Source organism: Ascidia mentula, chromosome 5, assembly GCF_947561715.1.
Source record: "Ascidia mentula chromosome 5, kaAscMent1.1, whole genome shotgun sequence".
NCBI classification, from domain to species: Eukaryota; Metazoa; Chordata; class Ascidiacea; order Phlebobranchia; family Ascidiidae; genus Ascidia; species Ascidia mentula.
In genome coordinates, this window is record NC_138570.1 from 18,972,649 (window position 1) to 18,995,076 (window position 22,428).

Sequence of the window (22,428 nt, forward strand, 5' to 3'; positions counted from 1 at the left end):
GTTTAAGATTGGTAAATTTATGGAAGGCAACGAAAGTCGTGGGAATGGTGCCGCGTCCCTTGCCAAGATAATCGCATCTATAATCCTCCGGGAGAAGTGGAGTGGTGATGAGGATTGGGATCGGATTGCGGAGGAGAGCATGGCGTGCGCAGAGACCCAGGAGGAGCGGAAGTTATGTTGGGCACTGGAGGATGAAATCCGACTTTGTCAAGGGGAAAGTCCCTCGGTCGCTGAAACACTCTTGGAATCCTCTGATTACGGAGGTTTCACTTTTTCTTAGAATGCCTCCTGGATGCCATGAGAGAGCTCGACTTTTTAGACAATGATCAGAATAAAATTGATGACAATGATGTCGTTCCTATTCTTTAACCTGTGTGTTTTCGTGAGCAATTTTTTTAGTTTAGTCTGGTATCGTCATTGCTCCACAGATATCACATCCGAAACTGTTTGATTTAATTAGTTGAGATATGGGTCATATTTGTGTTTTAAAATTTCCAGTGGTTGGGTATGCCTCCATTATATGTGTTTCCAATATAGCCCACATATGACGTATCCGAGATATTATCCATTACTGCACTGGGACGACTTTTCAGACCTAAACTCTTTATTTATACTTTATTTTTGTTTATGTAGTGCTGTTGTGTGCAGTAAAACTATGTGAGTGTGAAGGATTGTTTGTTTTCACAAAAGAAACCCGATCTTGCTGACGGTATTTATGCAAAAATGTTATTAATCACCGACACAAACCTCAGTCCCATTTATCAAATTTCTAACCGCTGTGTAGATAACGACTTCTCGGATTGCACTGAAAGCTTGATGAGCGTCAAGAAGTATGGATTATCGGACCCAATAACAGCGAACAAAACAACAAATAAACAACAATATAAAAAAACAACGCGGAAGGAATAAGTCTTACTTTATTTATTTATTTTTATTATTATTGAAAAAAGGACGCTAAAGGCGTACAATTGAAGAAAAGACTAAGCAAGAAGACAAAAAAGGCAACAAGGGTTAAACATAATGGCGGGAAATCAGTACAAGAAGTCCAGTTACATGGGGATATGCTTCACGTCAAGCAGCGTACGACCACTTTCTTTTGTAATAATTCGGTTCGGTATTTCTCACTGGCGATGTTTAATTCAATGGATCTTGTTGTTTGCAACATATTTACAAATTCTGTTGTTGTTGGTTGCCTTTTAGCGTATTTGCATCTATAAATTACAAATCGGGCACAAAGAAGAGTGCAGTTTGAATAGCATTTAAAAATATTGTTATTTTGGTGTATGCCAAACAGTAAATGCAAAGGAGAAAAAAAAAAGGGGACAAGAAATTTAGCACTGAGCCAACCGCATACATTTTCCCAGTAATGTGTTACAATATGGCAATTTACAAATAGATGTAAAACAGTTTCCGCGGCATTTTCGCAAAGACACATGAACCTGTTTCTGTAAACTTCATATCCTTTAACTTGTTATTGGTCACAATGGTCCTGAGATTTAGCTTAATTTGAAAGCTTATTAGTTTAATTTCCACTGTAGCTTGAGGTATATTTTTATATATTTGCCTCCAAGATACTCCAAGGTTGACTAAGGACTCCCATACAGCTTGTGCTTTGGGTTGAATCGTATTGCTATTTTGAAGCCAAGAATACAAAGCCTTTGTGCTCTCGCATGGTGTCAAGCAATGCAAACAACAATAACAAACGCGTGCGGGAAAAAATAGTGAGATCTGGTGGTTATTTGGTGGTTAATGTATAGTCCACAGGTGGGCGCTAATGTGGGGCGTTTTCCGGTTATTTTGGTTATGCCGTGAAAGGTTTTGACATACATTAAATTTTTTGAGCCTTTTGAAAAAATTTGGTAACATTTATTAAAATATACGACCGAGGCTTTTTTCCATTCATTAAGCAATCTGTTTTTCTGAATTTGGGCGTTATACACCCAGGACCTAGTAGCCATGAATTACAATTTCTCCTGACACATACACTTTTACCAGATTGAAAGGAAATTTGAAAATATTTATTTACTGATGTTCTGCACAAAATTTCCAAATGCGTTACATACTAAAAGTGTTTGCTATTCTGCGCTTGATCTTCACTACAAAAGTCTTGCATAAAATTATTCAATCTGTTTTCATTTTGGTGCAATTTCACTTTATTTATCAGCAAGAATAAATGAAAATTGAAATAGCACAGCAACTAAAATTTTGGAAATGTTTAAATTTTATTTTTTAATTGCTGCTTTGTGCAGATTCAGGAATAAAAATACTGTTATGTTTTAGCATTAAAAGCTCAGGAAATACAATATACCCCATACAGTATACGTCGCGCGATACAAAACACAGCATCAAAACAAAGCTCTATTGAATGCTTTGCTCAGGGTCATGGATTTGTACAGGTATGCTGATATGAATATATTGGGAGGTTACATATAATTTATATCTCACATTTTTAAGGTAAATGAAGCATATGAATACATAATAAATAATGCTGCTGCACCAGAAAACAAGATATCTTTTGACATTTCACTTCCACAATCAGGAAAAGGTAATTGTTGATAGTTTAAGATAAATTGTTTGCAACCTGTATAGTTTCTCATTTTCAGTTCTCTATCAAGATCATGAGATCAACATAATATTTAACTTGTTTGCAGGAATTTATCTACGTTCGTATGAAGATTGTTTGCACAAAACAATTCGTTGCACAAAGATATGTTTCAATAAAAGAAAAGACCTTTGTAATACATAGATAATATCCGTTCGGGATAAAAAAAACTTCGACCGTCTCTGATTTAAGCGTGCTCGTAAAATATATTTACGTCGGCAGCATATTTTTATTTTTCACAAGCAGATCCTATTAGCTTCAAAAACAAGCAGATCCTATTTAACTTTAGAAAAATGCAAATCATTTAATTTTGAAACCAGACAATATCCCCATTAGGACAAATGATTTTCCAATGTTGAACTTATAACGAAAGACACATTCCGTACAACTTCATAAAACTACCTGTGTATTCTTTGCAAGACGTCACTGTTCTTCTATTGCGTCATAAATGTTTTTTTGCACCTGACGCCTTTTGACAAGTTATGTACCAGTGGATCGCGCGTCTGTGCTTTTTGACAAATGTCATCTTGCTCAAAAACGTAAAGAAATAATATCCGCTAGATGGCATCACAACAACGTCTAAGTCAGTTGGTCTCAAACTCAAAACTTCTCGGAGGGCCAAATTCAAGCTAACTCGTGGGCCGCACAATAAAAACTATGTTTTTGCCACCAAAACTAATGTACAACAGGAATAAACTGTAGTTGGTCTGCCGCAAAATGGGCTGAGATGCGCCGCGGAACTTTTGCCAATTAACAATAATTTATAAAATGTTGCAACATACCGAATTTCATCGATTGTAAGTTGCGGCTGATAAACTTTTTAGCCTTATATACCGTGTGGCCTATGCCGACCGATAAATCGTTATTTTCGACTATGCGTGAATTTAAAAATCTGTCAAATCCCCAAGAAGCACCATGACCGTACATAAGACAACCGATAACATACAATGTTCACATTATGCTGTTGTTTAAAGTTTGAGCCAGGGAACGATTTGCTTTCAGTTTTCCATTCTATTAACTTGAGTGTGGCGCTTTTGTGTGTTTTATTGCTTTTATTAATTGTAGAAACTGATGATGCTTATAGTACACAAGCGAAATCGATTTTTCTAGAAAATCTGTTGATATAATTTAGATGCATGTAGCTTGAAAGCACATTTTTCTTGTTGCAAAAAGCAAAGTTCACACTATGTTATACCCACGTTTAAATCAAACCAAGGTTACGAATCTCGATTAAGTTTCAACATTGCAGCGAGAAACTAGAGGCGGAAAATTTATACATGACAATGTTAATAACAATATGGGCCAGTCCCTTTATACTCAAAATTATGAGTAAATCAACCTACTATTATTCAACTTTCAAGTTGGCAAAAGCACGCCACATAGCGATTGCCTACATTTTGCTTTCCTTTCTGCTGGGTGGCAGTATAGTGCCATAGTAACAATTCTGAAAGTTACTATGTTATGGGACTAACAACGCAAATCAACCTAAAGCACACGGGTTGGGACTCCACTCTTGAGGTTAGGTTACCATGGAGATTTATATTACTTCATTTTTAACCAATAAAAGGATGTACGAATGTGTTTCAAATTGTGCGTTGCTTTGTGTCCGTTTCACTACATGGATGTAATTATGCAAATAGGCGACCGACAGTGACTAACTTTGTGATAACTTTACAGTCAAAAAGAACACCTGTACTGAATATATCGCTCGGAAATATAAACTAAATACATGTAAAGGGAAGTGGGATGCTTTACTGTAATTTGTATTTCGATGCTGATTTCTCGCCAGTTAAAATAGTTGTTTTCCTTTTACTTTCTTAAATTCTTCGTTTATCCTCTTTTTAATCAAGGACTCATAACGTTAAACAGACGCATGTTTGTTGTTTTAATCCGTCCTACGTATGCGTCAACCTAAACGATCCTTGAAAGGTAAAACGTACCTTCCCCTGGCATCGATTTAGGATAAAAAGAACGACGCAAGAGCACAATCTCTTAAACGCGGATTAGGCTAACGTCGGGTTTGAGAATGTTACTCTTCATACGCTACACAGCTAACCTTGTCGAAAAGCCGTATACGTCAAGGAGTTTCTTGAAGAAAATTTGTATTGAAGCAAAAGTTTTGTGACATACAGCGCTCAACCAAAATGCATAAATAAACTTGCATATCACTAGTAAGGTCACAGTTCCTTTAGAGAACATTTCAAATATGAGGAATCATTTCAAATTCTGAACAAAAAATTCATTACAAAATTCAAGTATATATACATTATAAGGGTGTGTACCTAATTCAAATTTCCTATCAACGTAATTTTTAGAGAAGTTAAGAATTTCAAATCAAATTTGAGCATCACTTGCTCATGATATTGCATAGGCTTAGAATCAAAATTAAAAAAAATATATTTACAAGTTTTGTGAAAATGACAAATATTATTTTCCGAAATGAAACTTATGGTGAAACAAGCTAAAACATAATTAGATGGCTCACTAAGACGCTAAGTAAAACAACAGAAGAAACAAATAAAAAATAAAGCACAACTGTTACACATACATCAATAAAAAAGGGCATCGCTTTTCAATAAAAAAAGAAATAATAATGTGCTCTTCGGCAATAACAAATTGAAAACCATCGCAAAATGTGGAATTACAACAAAATTGAACGATTAATCAAGTGCTCCTTCTACATAAATCACAAAACTTTGTTCTAGGATAAATAATGTGGCTAAAAGTTTACTCAAAAAATGAATTTTTACATAGCTTTAGCTTCATTCAAAGGAAGCTAAAGACTTCCATGGATCGTTTGTGAGGTCGATGGGGGCAAGTTCTGGTGTGTGCGCTGATTCTCCGACTCGAACACACTCATCGATGTCATCGTCATCAAAATGAAATGAGGAAGCGTGAATTGAACAATCACTCATCGCTGACTCTGCACGAGGACTCAATGTCTCAATCCCACTATCTTGCGGTGAAATTGGATTGTTTAAAGGAGCCATAACCAGATATTCCCTCGCATATGGTTTGGAAGCTTCATTATTTTCACATGGAACTCTTCGGGCAATTTGTAGTCGAAGATTATCATCTGCATATTTGGACTTTTTCTTTGGCAATAACTCCTTTAGTTGAGCATTCTGTTCTACTGATTCGCCATCATCTGGAGCCATATAACTTTCAGTATTTTCGACTGGCTGCCGTTGACTTTGAGGTTTCTCAGCAACAATTGGAACTTCTGTAACTGGAGTATTCAGTGCTAGAAATTTTTGTGGGCTTCTCTCTACTGAAATAAACAGTGGAGGTGGAGGTGCAACACTTAACATATTCACCATAAGCAGTTCGTCACTGCTGCGCTGCTCACTTGGCAACGTTTCTATTTCAAATGTTGTTGGCAATTTTGCTTCGTACCAATTTGGATTATCCTTCACCAGTTGACACATTTTATCAATTCAAGTCTTTAAAGCAAGGCCATATTTGTTTACGTTTTGGTCGAAGTAGTTTTGGGGTTCCACTTTGTTCAGCTTTATGCATGCCCCAGGTTGAAACATTTCTCTGTCCATTAAGCGAAAGTAAAGCTCTTTGAATTGCTGCATGAGCCGATAATGGCAGAAAGTGATATCACGGAACTTTTCGGGGATGTCCTTTTCAGAACAGTAGTCAAAAAAGGTGAAAAAGTATTTTCCTTTATTCTTTGCAAACATAAGATCTTTTTGAATTTGCTTTAAGATGGGAGTGAACAAATCCTGTTGCTCTGTTTCATAATCACCTTTATTAAAACTAGTCCATCTTTCAAATGCCTTTGGTGACCACACAAGAATCACCTTATCTGATTCTGTTACTGCTTTGTCAATCCAAGTTGAGGCATCCTTGTAAATATCCTCTTGCTCCCACAGTTCAAACACTACTTTGAATCCAAGGTAATTTTGCAGAAAGGATGCAAATGCATTAAGAACATCAGAGTGCATTTTATGATCTTCAACAAATGTTATGCAGACGGTTCTTACTTCTTTTATTGTTTGACATTCCACCACTATTTCATAATTTCGGATTTTGGTAATTTTGTCGTCAGTGGGAACTGCAGGCTCTTCTTTTTTCTCATAACAAGACGACTCGACAAATTGTTTTAATTTTCTTCGTTTGATAAAAATGAAGAAACCAACAGTGATTGCCAATCCCAATACGGCACACAAGGCAATTATGATGGGAAGTGGACTTGAATCTTCTTGGCATTTAAACTTAATACATGAAGCTAACTGGAGTCTACTATTGGAACCTCTTAACATAACTGATATATTTGCCTTAATGTCAAAATTTTCAGGCAAAACCAAAGAAGTACCATTGCCTGATAGGGGTAAGTCATGTAATGCCTCTTTCATTTCACAATGATTAAAACTTGATCTGTAAATCTCAGCATAACAAAGAATGATGTCTGCAGTGTTTCCATGACCTTTTGGGACATTGTAGTCAATCATCATGGTTCTATTGGGACACACATATTGCTTGACTCGAAACCTTATTAATCTTTCATCAATGCATTCTTGAACATTGGCCATACGCTTGTCACTACATCCAGGTATATTTTTGATCCATTTCAATGCACTTTTTTTCAATGGGCCAGACTCGGGCAAGCTAGCAATGAAAACTTTAAATCTTGACCCAGGTTTTATGTAATCTGAAGGTTCAGTGCCATAACAGTCATAATAAAATTTGGCAAATACGTGAAGGTTGAATTCCATGACAGTGTGTATACAGTAGTACATCTCCTTCAGTACATTGCCACTATTATTAAGTATTGCAAAGTAATATCCTTGCAGGTTTACCACAGAACCTTCATGTGCTCGTTTCGATGTAAAATTAAGGGCAATTCGGTTGACGCCATTACTTGGATAAAGATACCAGGCTTCAGCATTTTCAGAATCTTTCTTTGGCGGACTTGGTGGGCTGGATATATTTGAAAAGGCATTACACTGCTTTGTCTCCATAGTACAAGAAATTGGGTACAGGGTATTGACATTAGGCCTAGTATGTGATGAGATAGTGGAGCAGTTCTTAATACATTCAGGTCCAGCAGCAACCAAGGCAGCACTGGTTACAAGCAATAGTACCAGGCAGGTTTCTGCACTCATGGTGGGGCATCTCTAAAATACGCGAACCACCAGAACCATGGGAACCTCGCGAACCTCGCAAACAACACGTTAACGAAAACTAACAAATTTTGCATAGCGCCCTCTGCGCTATGAAATTATGTCATGTTATTGTGTTTGTAAAACATATTCAAAAACAAGCAACGACCAGCGACCCAAGGTACAGTAACGAAGAAATAGCAATTTTTTTGTGAGTTCTACTTAAACATAGAAATTTCATAAAGGGGTGAGAGGTTCGCGTATTTTAGAGAGAATTTGGTTAGCGTGGATAACTCAGTAACAATGCCAATAGAGGTTCGCGTATTTTAGAGGGAACTTGGTTACCGTGGATAACTTAGTTACAATACCAAGTGAGGTTCGCGTATTTTAGAAAGAATTTGGTTAGCGTGGGTAACGTAGTTACAATACGAGTTGAGGTTCGCGTATTTTAGAAAGAATTTGGTTAGCGTGGATAACTCAGTTACAATACCAAGAGAGGTTCGTGTATTTTGGAGAGAACTTGGTTAGCGTGGATAACTTAGTTACAATACCAAGAGAGGTTCGCGTATTTTAGAGAGAATTTGGTTAGCGTGGATAGCTCAGTAACAATGCCAAGAGAGGTTCTAAAATACGCGAACCTTAACTCGTATTGTAACTACGTTACCCACGCTAACCAAATTCTTTCTAAAATACGCGAACCTTAACTCGTATTGTAACTACGTTACCCACGCTAACCAAATTCTTTCTAAAATACGCGAACCTCTCTTGGTATTGTAACTAAGTTATCCACGCTAACCAAGTTCTCTCTAAAATACACGAACCTCTCTTGGCATTGTAACTGAGTTATCCACGCTAACCAAATTCTCTCTAAAATACGCGAACCTCTATTGGCATTGTAACTGAGTTATCCACGCTAACCAAATTATCTCTAAAGTACGCGAACCTCTCACCTCTTTATGAAATTTCTATGTTTAAGTTGAATTCACAAAAAAATTGCTATTTCTTCGTTACTGTACCTTGGGTCGGTGGTCGTTGCTTGTTTTTGAATTTGTTTTACAAACACAATAATATGACAAAATTTGTTAGTTTTCGTAACGCGTGGTTCGCGTGGTTCGCGTGGTTCGCGTGGTTCGCGTGGTTCGCGTGGTTCGCGTGGTTCGCGTGGTTCGCGTGGTTCGCGTGGTTCGCGTGGTTCGCGTATTTTAGAGATGCCCCTCATGGTGTTCTGTTGGAAATAAACACTAATGTACAAAAACTGTTTAATACTGAAAAGAACAAGTCACTGTATTTGTTAGTAACACTTAATAGCATACCACACAATATAAAACATGCGCTATATTACTTGTCGTGGGTCTTCAACAAAATAGTTATCATACAAAGAACACATACACGCACTTTGTAAATGATAATTGCGAACTTGCTTAGTTCGAGAAAATAATTTTGCTCTGTACTCGCTGTACGCTGACATTATTCAGAAAGACTCAAACTGAAATGCGTTCTCACGAGAAGATCTATAACATATTAATTTTTGGTGTGACGCCATAACCAACTTCATCTCACCATCATTGTGACGTAATTTGGGGTTTCCCCGAATTTTAGAAAATAGGTACGTTCTACTTGTTGGTATGGTACGTAAGATACGTTCTACCATTTTCTAAACATGCTGGCGGCAAACAAACAACTGCATTTTTTACAGCGGTTCACTTTCGACAAACCGAGACATCAGCTAAAGAGGGGAATTGCATCATACGTTTTGCGTAAAAGCATCCAGTTGGAGTAACTACAAAATATATATATACCTTTTTTGAATATACAAATACAAGTTTGTGTTTTCAAAAAGGACTTTTGTTTGAATGTTTTGTCTATGCCCGTGGCAATTTTAATTACGCTATAGTCTAGCGGCTAGCCTATACTTTTTCTTCATTTGCGTTGTAGATTTTCAGTTGTAAGCAATATGTTAAAGAGTTCAGATTCCCGAAAAAATGGTAATCTCCTAATTCGTTTTGCGGCACACAAACTTCACTTGATGATTTGATTCGTGGCTAATCATGGTTCCCCGCGAAATATTATACCCAAAGTGTTGTAGACCAACACTGCAATTGTCGTTTTCCTCCATGACACTAAATATGAATGAACAACTTTGGAAACCATGATTAGCCACGAATCAAATCATCAAGTGAAGTTTGTGTGCCGCAAAACGAATTAGGAGAATCCAAGTAAACCTACAAGAATTGAGAACCCGTGAACTACAGGCGGTGTGCGCAACAGTAACGAAGGTCGCAGCGAGGATAAATTCATTCCCTCTTAGCTGAAACACCACAAGTTAGCAATTTTTTATGCTTAAAAAATTATTAAATTTCCGCTGTATCTGGCTCTATGAATTAAAAGCACGAAAATTAAAAAAACAATCATTTATACCAGAACAGAAAGTAAAAATATATACGCCCGTTTTTTGCCAACAATCGATATTTGGTCCTAGTTTTTTTAATGGCCAAACTCACTGTGTTTTTGGCATTGCAAGCAGCAATACAATCTCAATCCGAACATGTCTATGTCCCTGTCGAAGAATGAAATTCAATTCGATGAACGACAAACACATGTTCACTGTGATTGGCTTCGAACGGAAACAACCAGATAATGTCGGAGCTCTCCACAAGGAAATGGTCGGTCATTTTATAAGGCGCGCTTTCTACGTACAAACCATTGGTTTTTATAGCATTCCTGTGCTACATCCCTACTACGTATTCAGGGAATTAGATTTAACATCGTGTATACAACTGTAATAACATTACAAAGTGTTTGTTTAAATGTCATGGTTAGGTTTCTGGATGCGAGATATTATGTCCTTGAAAATGGCGAAGAACTTTACTTTACCTCAGGCACCGCCGGCATTTTTACCGCTATCGTTTGCAGCTTGTTTTTTCCTCCCTTTTGTATTTAAATTTATGTTTTATCGAGCGTCCCCACAAACAAGCCAAAGCCGATAGTTCAGCCGCACCTTCCCTAATCGTGAAATCTGATTGTCAGTTTGTAAGGTATTTTTACACTTGTATTACTGTAGGTTAACTGCGTTGTTGTGTTGTTTTTTTAGCGATACCTATGATGCCTGCACATACAGGCGAAATATATATGTCGTAAAAACTTGAAACAGACCGACGACTTGGAATTATTTATCATTTTTATGCAGTGCCAAAAAGAGTCGTGCATTTGATGAACTTGTCAAAGAAATGGGAGGTGATGAGCATCTTGCTTAACATTCGGAAGTGAGGTGGCTATCTCGTGGAAGAATGTTAGAGAAAGTGTGGAAACTGCGTCAGGAACTACTTGTTTGGTTTACTGGACGGGAAGATCGCAATGCAATCTTTTTTCAAGAGTTGTTTTGGATTGCTAGACTAGACTACCTTGTTGACATATTCAGTTTATTAAACACGCTGAATCTCACTCTTCAAGGCAGTGAAATCGATATATTCGAAGCTACTTCCAAAATCAGCTCGTTTAAGGTCTTGGTACAAAATTTGAAATAAGAAATCCACACGAATAAGAGCTTGGAAAACCTGAAGACTCTACAAACCTTCATGTCTACGTGTGAGTGGGAAAAAAGTAAGGAGAATTTTGAACAACGTATCATAAAAACAGTGACCTTCCATATGCACACACTAATTGATAATTCGGAACATTACTTTCCCAGTGATCAAGCTGCAGACCTGCAATCAAAACTGTGGATTTTGAATCCGTCTGGCGAACAGCAACCTCCCGGGTCTTTGGAGAAAAAACTGTGGCAACAAGCATTCTTTAGTCCCGGAAAACAAGCTGAATTTTGGATTAAAGCAATCGTCACCCCTTACGAGAAACTTGTAAAATTAGCGCTCGAGGTTCTTGTGATAAATCCATCCACATATTTAGCCGAAAAGGGATTGAGTGGAATGTGGATATTAATAACAAAATAAGGAGTTGCATTCTTGGTGGGACACTAGATGACTTAATGCGCAGAACATTGGAGCAAGACATTGTCCCAAATTGGACTGAAATAGCAACAAGTATTCAGCAGCAGGCTATAGTCATTGATTTGATTAAACATTTTGAATAAATAAATGTCGATGTATGTTTCTTTTTTTAAAACGTTTTCAAAATATTTTGTCATCTCTTGTGACTAGTTGTGCGGATGAAAAAAAGTGCGGACAGTCTGTAAAAAGGTTGAAAAGCACTGGCCTAGAGCAATCGAGCGTTTAAGGTTCTCTACATTTACCCACATTTGGTCAGTTTTCCTTTTTTTGCCAGAACAATTGCTGGTGTTTGGCAACACATGAAGGCTGACTGCAAAATTATTCAATTGTTAAACAAATGCGTTAGCTGATGCAAGGTAATGTACGGTCAGGATTGGAGACTGACTGAATGTTTTGTTGCGGAAAAACTTAGCTCTGTGGAAGCTGGTAAAGCAGTTCTAATAACAAAAGGCAATGTGCAGAAAAGTGTTTGGAGGCTAATACAAAATCACTAATGGGCACAACTCTGAGATTCCATGATCAGCAAAAAGATTATTAATGTATTTTGCTTTTATTATCCAAATAAAATGACAATTCAAACGTTACTTTTGGAAACCATAACAGAAACGGTGTACAAACTGACACAACATCTAACTTGCGCCAATTTTGGTATATACCTAGCCTACGTAGCAACGTGTTGCACATATGTATTTTACGGACCATAAGGCGCACCCGATTATAAGGCGCACTGTCAATAAATTGCTTTGATTAGTGTTTTGTTCATACATAAGGCGCACCGGGCTATAGAACCCAACGTATTTTGAGGAGTATGGGTTACCGTATAAAGCTCATTAAACAAAAACTTGTTACGTAATAAATGTAAGCAAGTCACAATAGTATGAATATCACAGTTGCTAGTTGCTGAAATCACGAAAACAAAACACAAATAATTCGGGAACAGGAAATAGTTTTCGTGTTGAGATTCTGCTTCAATCCGAACCACTGGAAACTGGATAGAATGAGACGAGGAACTGATAACCTTCATCCAAACCAAAAACTTTCGGCTGAAAAAAGTCACAAAAAGTTTAAATTTTATGAAATTTCCACAAATAAATGTTTTTACACAAATATAAATTAAATCCTCACAGGGTTTTCCATATTAGCAAGTGCGTCCTCCACCATCTTAATCGACTCTGGATCCATTTTGCACCCAAACAGACCCAACTCCTCCCCAACCTTCGGTAAAATCTCACAAATTTTTTTCACGTCGTCTTTTTCGCGAAACTCGTTTCCATTCAGGTCGAGAACTCTCAACTATTTAAAATAAAAACATTGTTTGTTGGAAATATTTCTACACTATTTGAACCAGGAAGAAGCAAGATTTTATCCCAAAACTAAAACGATTCCGTGTTTTTTCTTTAAATAAATAAACTTTTGCAAAAAATGTCAGGGATTTAAAACAGAATCTTGGTTACAAAATAAATAAAAACACAAACAAACCTTTTGTTTCATTCTTTTTATTGCTTCACAAATAATCGTTAAATCTTCGGAGTTCAGGTTGCATTCCCCCAGCCACAGCCACAAATCGTTTCTTGTAACTTTTGGTAAAAATTCCTCCAAAACCTGAACGATTGAGTGAAGTCGGGTGAAGCGAAAATTCAACTTCCGAGGACAAAACCTGGCGATTTTTTCTTGGTGGCATTTTTTGACTTCTCTCAAATCCAGAAAAAAATCTGAAACAAAACAGGAGAAAGTTTATTAAAAAGCAGATGTCTGGTTTCCAGTTTTAATAAAATCACTTAAACTAAACTTACTTTATTCTTGCACAGAATTCCCCACGTTTAAGTCGGATTTAATCAACACAAGAACCAACAAATCAATCCAATATAAAACGTTTAAATTATCAGAAAATATAAAAATTACACGACAGAAATAAACGCGTCTTTCCTCCACAACATTTAATCACAACTAAAAAAAATTGCATTGAGTGTTCGGTTCAAACAATGACTGTGTGACGTAACAAACCCACCTATTGTTACGCAAATAAATGTTGTGTTTACAAACACGCATTAAACTGTTGGCATTCATATCATTTACTCACTCAGTAGATTGTAATGCTTGGGTCGAGATTTGAGATATCTTGAAAGCGCATCCAATAATTTCGCACGTTTGTCTGGAAAACAAGAAACAACAACATTTGCAATAAAACTGTTGACATGTATTTGGTAGGACGGTTTGTTTTTGCCTTTGTTTTCTAGAAACACAGCAACTGTTTCTTAAAGCTGAGCGGAACCTGTGCATTAACAAGCTTTAATCCAATCTGCATTTATATCGTGTACTCACGCAGCACTCCATGATGCTTCGGATGCAAACAGAAAAATCTTGAAAGTGCATCCAATAAGTTACCACTATTGCCTGAAAAATCAAACACATTTTTAGGAAAAATAGAATTGTAGACATGAATTTTTCTTTACAAATGACTTTTACTTAATGTTTTTGCATCCAAATGTAATTGTCATTTCTGTACAGGTCTGTATTCAAGCTTTAGGTGCATTAATATGTGGTTCTATGGTACTGACTTATGTGGATGGAAAGACATGATCTTATTTTGGTGACATAACATAAGTGTAAAAATGTGAGCAACATTGGTCTGCATACCTGTTTGCTGACTCCCTGAATCTGTGACGTTGCCAACAGAAGTAGCACCACACTTAGACTCATAACCAGCCTCACCGTTGTCACTTCTTGTAGCTGTATAGAAAATAAATATATCAACAAAGCAAATGTAATTTATATAACAATGGTTTTGACTGCTTTACATACCACTTGTCTCTCCAAGCAAAAGGCCACAAGTAAACCGTCGCGTCATGGCCCAGTGTGCGTTTCTAACCAATTCTTTCAGAATTTTGTCAAACTCTTTATCTGGCATGAAGAAGGAAATGTAGTAAGCCCCGAGGAATTCCTGCAGAGTTTCATGTGTGTAGTAAAAAATTGCTTCGGCACCATCAAAAACTTTTCGCTGTGGTAGCCAGGAATACTTGGGTAGTTTGATTATAACATTTTGTACTTTGATATAATCAAGACCCACTTCAGAGAGGTCTGTATGGGTAAACACAACAGTTTTACGAGCCTTTCCATTATACGCCATTTGGCCAAGGGCTTTTTTCACAAAGTTTGTATCCTTGTCCTTCGTATGTTCTGCCACATCAAGTTGTTGCAAAACAGCATTAAATATGTTGGTAATTGTGCCACAACTGTTTTTGTCACCAAACAAACTGGCATACAAAACAAATTGCAAAAGTAATGGATTGCGACAAAAATTTAGCACTTCTGCAGATTCAGTTGCAAGTTTTGTCCACAGTTCACTTGCTTTTTCACGACCATAAAAATAAAAAAGCTTTTTCATGTTTTCTGCAGAGAAATCATGGGCATTAATGATGGATTTTGGACGAATTTCCACAGGAATTGTGAGCAGGGAATGGGGGCGGGACGTAAATATCAAAGATGATTTTTTGAAGAAGGTTTTTCCGCAGAGATTGGCAACAAGCTGTTGAACTGTCAAACAATTTTCGTAACTTGCACTTATAGCTGTCATATTTTCTAGTGACCATGTTGCCTGATCTAATCCATCAAATAATAAAACACATTTTTGGGGATTTTTTTTCATCCATTTAAATGCAGCATCTCGTACAGTTTGTTCAACATCAGGAAACTGTCTATCAAGTAGAAGCTCTTGCAGTGTTAGTTTTTCATCTCCAAAGTTTAAATACATGAAACTTAGATGCACCACCAAATACTTCTTTTTCATGCGTTTAAACAGTTTCTTGGACATGGTGCTTTTCCCTGATCCCGCTGCGCCACTAATTGCAAGAAATTGATCACCTTTGTCAATTGTGGAAATCAACTCCTCAAATGTTAGGGGTTTGCCCTGACCTTGATCCACTTTGTCCTTTGCTGTTGGTGGCAAATGTGACCTTTCATTTTTGGTATCGACGCCTCTGTAGAAGTCAATGACCTCTAGGGAAGGATTGACATCTGGAACTCCCTCTTCACATAAACCAGGAAGAGGAACCACAGCCTTAAGATCATTCTGTTGATTTTTGATGATTTCGATGGCTTTGAGCTGCATTTTCTCTGCAGGCAAAAAAGACCAGTGAACACACACTTTATGTAGCAAGATGTAATTCCAAGTTTGCGGTTCAACTGGCTAAGTTTTGGGAGAACAAAAACATTTTATTTGTTTTATGGTATGGTATAGACACTGCTTCAATAAATTTTTACAAAAATTTTGTACTTACAAAAATGTATGCGACCAAAACTAATTGCCACCCCTTCTGATTAAAAATCTTTGTAGGCTAAATTTTTTAAATGTATCCCTAACCTATGAGTTACAGTAATCATATTACTTTACCTTCATCTTGTTGATCATCTGCTTTGCTCTTTGATGAATCTTAGTACAAAAATATTCTATTTTCAGTTAGCAGAAAACTGAACTACTCAAGTACACCACCTTATTTTAATACCAGTTGGGGACAGAGAACATTACATATTTGTTTACTTGTCTTTGTTTGAATTTGCAACAGAATTATATAAATCGAAGTCTGTGCAATTACCCACTTGAGCTATAAAGCTGCTAACTTTAAAAACGGAACATAAACATAATTTACAAATGGATGTTTTTCTCTATGGGCATGTCCAGTGGTTGTTAACTATAATGACGTGTATTTGTAATACCTGGTGTATTGTAGAAATTTTTTGTAATATTCACATCACCCTGAACTCCAACAATGCTATCAACTATGTTTGCTCTCTGTGTTGATAATTGCTGTGAAGGACCTGGTAAAACACCTAATTTAATAGATATCAAGCAAAGAGGAGCGCAGAAACTGCAGAAATGAGTTATTTTGAACAATAGTACCATAACGTGGTTGAGAAATTAGTTGTTCAAACACACTTCCTACCTGGTCTCTGTGGTTCTGTTTCAAAATCGGCCACACGTTTTGTGTCTGGCATTGGTTTCCTCGGGGCTTCAGGACTCGACATGATGAGTGTTGGCTGTAGCTTCTTTCAAATGTGAAGCAATATCAAAACATAACAAAAATTTTAACTGCAAACAAAAACAGAACTAAAGTCATTCAGTATCACTAACATAAGATTTTGTCATATAGTTGCAAATAAGTCAACGACCATATCACCAAAATATCTACCACCGCCAACAACTGACTTTGGTTGTTTATCAGCATTAATCTCACACACCAACGCTGGTAGCAGAAACTACCACAGTATGTGCATACAATAACAAATAAGAAATTCTATGTTAAATGCCCTTCTGAAATTACTTTTTTTTAACAAGTAGATGTTTACAGTTTACCAAAGTTAAATAACACTTTTTACTAAGTTCGGTCGCTATCTGGGCTAGTTTGCGATGTCAATTATCGTTGCGCAGACGACTGATGACGCTAACTATAGGTGGCGCTATTGAGTAAACATAAAAATATTCCCCCCAAAAAACAAAAGAAATTATGTATTGTTTTTATACTGGGTCGATTTTTAAAGTGTTGATTAGTGATATTATTCCAAATTAATGAAATTGGTGTTAGAAAGGATTTTCGAATAGCTTAAACTACAGTTTATCGAGTACTAAGTCCGCTGAACTTTTAAGCTTCCTATAATTCTCCTGAATTGAGACTGGCGTCATGGCACGACTCATAAAACGATGTTTACCTCTAGTAACGAGCAGTTTTTGTTAAGATTGGTGTTTTGCCGACTACATACACTTTAAACTCTATTGATTGGTATTGATCTTCAAATCAGCATAATGTAGGTCTGCACTACTTTCCGGAGGAGTAATTTTTAGTACAGTCATGTTTGTTTCCGCAATGACCTGTCTACACACATTTGCTTGTTTGACATATTTTCTCGTATATTGCCCAACTTTTTCTTGTTTATTGCTCATAAATATTTCTTTCCAGATATCATTAATTCAATACTATTTGAATCTTTAAAATACGCCATATGGCCAATATATGTACCTACACTTAACTTTGCATTACTACTAATCGGTCTTAAGGAAAAAAGCAGTGCTTTTGACGCCGCTTACGTGACACAAACATGTTGTTTCATGGCGGGTCTGAACTTTGGCTTCCCCAGTTTCCCGATTTGTTTGATCAGAAAACATAAAAGCGAAGCTGAATGCGCTGGAACATTTGACGTCACAGCTGACAAACCAATCTTATGTACACGGAAGACAGATGATTTTTTAACTCATACATCCTTATTAACTGTGGCGAAAATGACACACGGCACTAATGCCCTTCTTTTTGCTTTCTTTGAATATCTCTGTTGTTTATTTAAAGCAGTCTTTATTACGTTTGCGCACAACACATTGCAATATTTTGTTTTTCATCGGTTTCCTGCACTAACGTTTTACCAAATTGCCCCTTTGTATTATTTTTGCGCTCTTGTCTATTTCTACGTTTGCCACATCCCGTAACGCTTTATTGGATCACTTGCAAGTCATTGATTGGTTTATTGGCCGGTGCAAGGAGTGCTGCGTGAACAACCCGCTGGTTTTGAGATGGGCGTCGCACTATACAGTGGTTGTTGCCAAGTGAGAATTTTGTACCGAAGGGCTCAGTGGTATTGTGGGTAATTTTCATCGCAGTTTTTGTTACCAGTTCGTTTTATTATAGTCAGATGCCCGTTTAGTGAAACCATAGTGTGAGGTATTTTGGCCTCAATGGTGAGCCGTTATTGCAGGTTCCGGGCTATCTCTGAATTAGGTAGACAGGGTTAGGGTAATGACCTTATTTGGGTCTCTATAGGGTTGTATTTAGTAATAAGGGGTCGCCCCTCAAATCTCACTATGCTCAATTCCCGCGCTGTCGAGATTATTGCGTAATAACTTGCCGATCAGCCAGGGCCCTGTCACCACACCCACTGAGCAATACCCGGGTGTGGTGTCTTTTTATAACGGTCTTTTTACAGTGAGTCTTAACGTTTAAATACAACCACCTCCGCTGTGATCTGGCGATGATCTAGTGGAATATTTCAACTTTCGAATTGTGCTGCGAAAGTATCGAAGCGATGGATCAGGTTAAATAACATTTGTTCCTGGCATCCATCAACGATGACCTTCCCTGAAGACCAAAGTGTGCGATCCAATCAGTAAGATGGAGTAGAGATCATTGGCCTACCTGCGTGTGGCCACGTTTGTGTCCCAAAAAGCAAAAAGATGCAAACCGACGACCCGTTGGATATTCACCGACCCAGTTGGACTGTTAGGGAACGCAAGCAAACAGAGCCCGGTGCTCTCTGATTGGGCGACCAGTTGGATATTAACCGACCCTGTTAAGGAACGCAAGCAAACCGAGTTTTATTGATCGACAGAAACATAGCCCCAACGGAAACATTCTTTAGGTTGGGAGAATGTGGCGAAAATGACAAATGACACTAATACTAGGTTTTTGAAAAATCAAAATCTTCATTCACAAATATTTTCATGTGGACGTTATGTCACAGCTTTAATTCTTTGCGACAAATTAGATGTGATTTGGTTATGAGACCAACGAGCGAACAAGTTTAGTATTTCAACAAATAAACCTAAATCGTCGTCTCTCATACAAAACAGTTTCACGTGAAAAAAGACCAGTTACATTGCTACTAGTGAAATTTAATCACTCACCCTACTTTAACTTTCCAAACGCATACAAATAACAAACCAAACATGACCCGTAAAGTTTGTTGATTTATTCATAAATCAACAAACACACTTTTGTTTAATCTTAACTCTGAAGTGCGGCTCTTATATTAAATTAATCATCGCATGAACCAAATACAGCCGACATTCATAAGTACGCGAACCTTCGAAGGGGACACGATTATATCGATATTGTACCAGTGCATATCGGAAGCATGGAAAGTTGGGTGGAATCGATTACTTTACTCGACTCGGAAGCTAATTAGACGTTTTGTGAAAGGCAGCTGACGGAGCAGCTACACGTGACACCTGAAGCAGGTGAACGCTTCAAGATGACCACAATGACAACTAAACCGGTGGATACACATTTTGTGTCACTCGACGACATGCTTTAAGAGGAGGATATTTCACATAGTAAATTTACCAGCGGCCTGCTGCTAATTAAACCGACTCAACCAATACAAACACAAAACACAATTGTCCATCAACATCAAGCTTTACCCAAGTTTTCTATTACGGAGAGTTTTACACTTCCAAATAATTAGACGATTTGTCACATCACTAATACCAGCTATTATCATGAGAAGACGCCACACTTGACGTCATATCATGTGACTTAACCATGCTTATTACCATGATTTGTGAAAATGTATTATGGCGTAAACTGAATGGGTTTAACATCGAGCTCGGTAAAATTTTCTTCCCGAACTTTGTCTCCAATATTTTAAACAACGGGACATTAATTCACAGTCGTGGTCGTGGGGCGTTTGACGTCATGAAGGACAAACAAACTATTTACACGCATAACACCGCGTTCTGCAACATCCTACAGCAGTCTTAGGAAAGGAAAAAAATTACGCATATCGGTTCGCATACAACAAGCATTTTGCATTATACTTTCATTATCTTGTATGTTACTCAATAAATAGTCTTAACTTGTGCGTTAATTAATAAAAGTTTATCTTAAACAGTCACGGAAATCAGCCATGAAAAACAATGTTGCAAACTGAAAACTGTTTCATTTGAAAATTATCACACGAATTGTTTTAGTAAATTTAGTGACTTACAGCTAACTTAAAATATTCTTTCGTTATTTTTTAACGTTTAAGTTAGTCGCTTCTTCAAGCAGGATGTTTGTTCTTTATATTTTTTAAATCCTAGTAACATCAGAGAATCTTTTTCGTTTTAAACGATGTCAATATTTTCATTCAAGCCACGTGAAAGACATATTAAAACAAAGTTTACTGATCGCTCATGTGTTAGGTATTCCGACCACCGAGTCATCGTTTAGCTGATGTATGGATTGTGCTTGTAGCGGCGGGAGCAGTGCCGACTCACATAGACAGCAAAAAAAAACACGTATTTACCACCACCCATTCCTTTTCTTGTCTACTATGTCTTGTCTCTATACACACCGAAAGTGTATTAATATCCTTGTATAGATATTGTAAGTCAATGGTGTGCAACCATATGCCCAAGGGTTAAACGCGGCACTGATTCGAATTTTATGTGACTCTCGGTAATACAGTGTTTCTCTGTCTAGTTCTGTGCTGAAGACTAGACATGACACCATATGCATGTTTGATACAACGTTATTGCTCGTGACATATTGTTTACATAAAAATTTATCTTTATAATACATATAACTGGTCTGATGCAGTTTATACAGACTTTCAGGATCTTTCACGGGCATTAGGGCAATCACTAGTTAGGATCGATAGTTACGTACTTCAAGTTTTTTTACGTCAGAAAGGGGTGGGAATGTTCCATGCGTTGAAATCCTTCATACCATGATATGCCCATACATGTCTCCTCACGTTTGACAAATTGTTTGATTAACATAAGAATGGGCACAGCTTTAAGCGCTTGCCTTGACGTCATAACCGACAAACAAACTTTCCGACAAACAAACTTTGCGTTCACAGAGGAAAGGTTCCTGTGTACGAATTAACCCCTTCCACTTTCACGTGTTTGAATTTTTCAAAAATGATTAGTGACGCCGCTCTTTACACTGATGGACAAAAATATTTTAATAAAATTTATGTTCATCGAAATTTACGCATGTTGTTGAAGAAATTGAATTTACTGCGATAATTGTCCTTTCCGGCAGATTTAAAAGTTCTGGTTAGATTACAATCTCGTGTAAAACTGTCATCATTATTGAATAAGGATCTCTGCATAAACCCTCTTTAACCCATCTCAAAACAACCGATATGCCGTTGAAAATGTGGAGTACAACAGAAGCAATAGAATTATATCAAACTTAATCGTTTTAATGAGGATTACCATGCAGAGTACTATTGCCAAATAGTCCAGACACTTTCTCCCTATATCGCTCAACTTGCTCACTTACTAAAAACGTTGGTTTTCCAAAAATAATGAGCACAATTTGTCTCTTTCAAAATAACATAGCAACCGGCCATCTCAAGTACAAGTTACAAATTTTGCACATAAAAAAAGAACTTGGACACAAACAAACATGAACATAGTTATCAAGGCATTACTATATGACAGCGCTACCCTGGAAGCGTTCGGCAAAGAAAAGGCTTTTACTTTATTGTGATAACCGAAGTTTTACCTCTGTCAACTACATAGTTAAAAATCCACACAATGTGATTACTCTTTAGTGTACACGAAAGAACGCACTGGAGTGACACGAAGTAACCTGTAGTTTGGATCACGCTATGCTGACACGACGTAACCTGTAGTGTGGCAAATTGGACCCCGTGGGGATTGGATTTTATCGAGCAAGCAATAAACATGTCGCAAGCAATAAACATGTATTAAACTCATGAACTTTGTTCATGCCGCGACAGGCTCAAACGTGGTCCCCTCTCATTTTGTTTGATTAAGATAAGAATGGGAGAAGCTGCAAGCGCTTCTGTGTTAAAGTCATAACGGATAATCAAACATTTTTTCCAAAGATTAAAGCTAACCCTACATCAACCTTTACAGGGAAAAGATGTTTTAATTGATGCCTACACATTAACCTTCTCCTCTGCTAAGGTTTCATGTATGTGCGTATCCTGTATA

The 22,428-nt window shown here is 37.2% G+C and overlaps 1 protein-coding gene and 1 long non-coding RNA gene across 2 annotated transcripts in view; both read right to left on the reverse strand.

Annotated features, from left to right (window-relative positions):
• LOC145901533 (NACHT, LRR and PYD domains-containing protein 1b allele 5-like) overlaps positions 1-16,798 on the reverse strand; it is a 31,093-nt gene extending 14,295 nt beyond the window's left edge. Inside the window, exons 1-2 of the mRNA XM_082989253.1 lie at positions 16,658-16,798; positions 16,431-16,532 (exon numbers count right to left, since the gene is read on the reverse strand). Coding sequence (XP_082845379.1) covers positions 16,431-16,532; positions 16,658-16,739 — 184 coding nt within the window. The 5' untranslated portion in view covers positions 16,740-16,798. The remainder of the gene's footprint in view (positions 1-16,430; positions 16,533-16,657) is intronic.
• Positions 12,492-13,302, reverse strand: LOC145903814 (uncharacterized). The gene is made up of 3 exons (XR_014402695.1): positions 13,197-13,302; positions 12,843-13,010; positions 12,492-12,760 (listed from the first exon to the last, which is right to left on the reverse strand). It is a non-coding gene; the product is annotated as an uncharacterized LOC145903814 (long non-coding RNA).
• Positions 16,799-22,428: the final 5,630 nt, after the last annotated feature.